Here is a 3,152-nt window from a genome sequence, read left to right on the forward strand (position 1 = left end):
GTAAAGGCCAAGGGAAGAAGGGTTCCAGGAGGAGGCGCCAGGTCAGGTCAAGCTGGGCGGAGGCGCCTGGTGTGCGAGGCAGCACCTTGGTTTCGTAGGGGGAGGGGCCTAGGACAGCACAGGGAAGCACCTCAGTATGTGGGCAGGTAGTGTGTTGGGGACGCCCAGCTGATGCAGCCCTGCACACCTCCATGGGGAGGAGCTGGCCGGGGCCTCCCAGGGTGGTGGGTTGGGAGAGAAGGGCCAGCCAAAATGGCTGCCGACCCCCAAACTCCAGGTGGGATGAGCTGGAGACTCCCCAGTTAGCTGCCACCTGCTCCCCTCCTCATAGCGGGCGGCGCTGGTCCTGGTGGTCCTCCTCATCGCCGGGGGCCTCTTCATGTTCACCTACAAGTCCACGCAGTTCAACATGGAGGGCTTTGCCTTGGTGCTGGGGGCCTCGTTCATCGGTGGCATTCGCTGGACCCTCACGCAGATTCTCCTGCAGAAGGCGGATCTTGGTGAGAGCAGGCCCGGCACCAGGGGTGGAGGCCGGTGGCCAGGCTGACGGCTCACCATGTCCCCGTTCTGTAGGGCTCCAGAACCCCATCGACACCATGTTCCACCTGCAGCCACTCATGTTTCTCGGGCTCTTCCCCCTCTTTGCCATATTTGAAGGTAGGTTGGGCCGTCCACCTCGGGGCACTTCAGTACAGCAGCCCCCCAACCCCCTGTCTGAGCCCAGCTGCAGAGGACACAGAGATCAAGTGCGGCCTCCCCTGGCAGTGCCTGGTTTGTGTGTCTGAACAGACACTTAAACCAAATGGCTAGAATCCAGCATGATAAACGTTCCATAGAAAATGTATGAAACATAGTAGGCGATAATGACAGTGCACGTGTCCAGCCCGGAGGTAGGCCAGGGCTGTTCTAACCATTTTACATATATCACCTCTTTTAATACTCCCCAAACCCCATGGGGCAGTACTATTAATATCCTCATCTTGCCGATGAAAAACTGAGGCAGAGAGAAGTAGAGATAACTTTGCTTCGGGTCCCATGACTCCTAAACGAGCCTGAACTTGGATCCAGGAGCTGGCTCCAGAGTCCCTCCTCTTAACCATTCCGCTGTGTTCTGCCTCTTAGGGGGAGCGGGTCATGCGTTGTCTCAGGGTGGTAGGGTGGAAAGGCTTCCCGGACAGTGTATCTGGGAGGATGAATGGGACCTGGACAGGCTGATGGGGGGCAGGGGGGAGCATCCCAGGAAGTGGAAACAGGTTCAGAGGAATGGGGTGTGAGCTGGATTGCAGGAGTGTTTATTGGGGGCCAGGGGGTACAGGGAGTCTGGGCAGGTGAGCAGTTCCCCTCCACTGTCATCTCCCAGGGAGAAGAGCAGGGAGCATTCTCTCTGGAAGGTGTACCACATCCTCCTTCCTCTGATGTTTTGGGATTAGGCTTTGTCCCCTGTCTGTGTATCCTTCCTCCCAGAGTCCCTTCTGTCCTCAGGGTCATTACAGAAAATCCTGTCCCGCATCCACTTAAGTTGCAAGCAGTGAAGCGTCTCGAACCTCTGAGAATATTATTTGTGTCCCCGTTGTCCAGGAAACTTCCGTTGTGCAGCCTCATTTTCTCTCTCTTTTTACAATCTCTCCCTATTCCTTCATTGTGTCCCCGGTAAAAACGCCACACTCTCCCTCCCTCCCTGGGTGTTTACACCGCTCCCCATCTCTGCAAACCCTCCCCCGAAAGCCCCTGAAAGCCCCTGGCCTTCGTCACTTAGCAAAGCTGCATGGATTTAGCTCCTTTAATCTTTTCTGGTAAATTAATCCCCCAAGCGCCTTCATTACTTATGTTGCTTTCCCCGAGTCCCTTCCATTTGCCCATGCCTTTGCAGTACTGCTGAGCCCAGCACCAGGCAAGATGTCCTACATTGGAGGCTGTTTGCCTGGGGTTGGGGGGCGAGGTGGGGGGCTGTCACTCTGTGTTTCTGTGGTGCTTCCCTCCAAAAATTTCAGCGTCCTTAGCCAGCCTCCTGCCCCCGCCCCCCCCAACCCCCCCCAGGTGTGTCCTGTGCCTAGACTGGGCTCACCTCGCATCCTGTTAATACTCCCGGGGGCCTTTCCTGAAGGGAAGGACCCAAGGAATCATCCTCCCAGATGGACAGTGTTGGAGGGTCAAGAACCCTCTGAGAGTCTAAGCAAGTTCGCTGCCTGGATGCCTGTGTGGGTGTCTGGAGTGGGGGGCCGTGGCTTTTGTCGAGTATTTATATGCAGTGTGTGTTTTTTTGAGAACTGTTCATCAGATTATACCATCTGTTTGAGAAACATTGGTCTAGTCCCAACCGGTTCATTCTATTAGTGGGGAAACTGCTCCCAAAAGGGGGCGTGTCTCGGCCAATTCCCGCTGCTATGTGATAGTCAGGCCTGGATGAAGATGAGTTTTGCCCCTGTTTATAGGTGGCCCCCCTGAAATTGAGCACAGAGGACTCCCCCGCAGCCTCCCCCACCATGGCCCAGGGGCTGAAAGTCCTCACGTGATGCCTGCCCACCTCTCTTGGGCCCATTGGTTATCACAGCTGCCAAGGCCATAGGAAGTCCACCCTCACCATTCGGACGCCGATGGGAGGGAAACGCCATGTGGGAGAGCCGGGTGCTCCTGTGGGTTGTCTGTGGTGCCGTCCCCCGTACTTAGCGCAGGGGCTCCGAAGCCCTCCTACCACTCCCTGGGCTCTGGCAGCCGCCCTTGCTTCCTGGTTTACCCACGTCTCGGGCCGTCTGCCTGAGCTTCTCCCATCCTTGTTGTCTTAGGAAGTGTGCCCCGCGCCAGGGGCAGTTCTCACCCGGCTGCGGGAGGGTGAGGCCGCCCGGCAGGCACACCCAGGACATGGTCGCCCCTGTCTCCCCCATTGCTTTCAGGTCTCCATTTGTCCACATCTGAGAAAATCTTCCGTTTCCAGGACACGGGGCTGCTCCTGTGGGTACTCGGGAGCCTCTTCCTTGGCGGGATTCTTGCCTTTGGTTTGGGTTTCTCCGAGTTCCTCCTGGTTTCCAGAACCTCCAGCCTTACTCTCTCCATTGCCGGCATTTTTAAGGTACAGACTCAGGTGACCCCCGTCCTGTCTCAGAGAGGAGCCCCTGAGGGTGTTTCTCACCAGCAGCTCCTGCACCCCAGGGCCT

At 57.1% G+C, this 3,152-nt stretch overlaps 1 protein-coding gene across 8 annotated transcripts in view; it reads left to right on the forward strand.

The window, feature by feature from the left end:
* The window catches only part of SLC35C2 (solute carrier family 35 (GDP-fucose transporter), member C2), a 12,547-nt gene that overhangs the window by 7,282 nt on the left and 2,113 nt on the right, over window positions 1-3,152 (forward strand). For 3 of the 8 annotated variants that reach the window (XR_001515532.1, XM_015570371.1, XM_006773532.2), the window contains exons 6-8: window positions 332-500; window positions 574-657; window positions 2,892-3,067. Coding sequence is in view for 7 of the 8 variants with exons in the window: in XM_015570371.1 (XP_015425857.1) it covers window positions 332-500; window positions 574-657; window positions 2,892-3,067 (429 nt within the window). In the remaining variant the exon portion in view is untranslated. The remainder of the gene's footprint in view (window positions 1-331; window positions 501-573; window positions 658-2,891; window positions 3,068-3,152) is intronic. The other 5 variants (XM_015570367.1, XM_015570366.1, XM_015570369.1 and 2 more) reach the window with 3 other exon arrangements.

This window comes from Myotis davidii, unplaced genomic scaffold (genome assembly GCF_000327345.1).
Source record: "Myotis davidii unplaced genomic scaffold, ASM32734v1 scaffold827, whole genome shotgun sequence".
In the NCBI taxonomy this organism is placed as follows: domain Eukaryota; kingdom Metazoa; phylum Chordata; class Mammalia; order Chiroptera; family Vespertilionidae; genus Myotis; species Myotis davidii.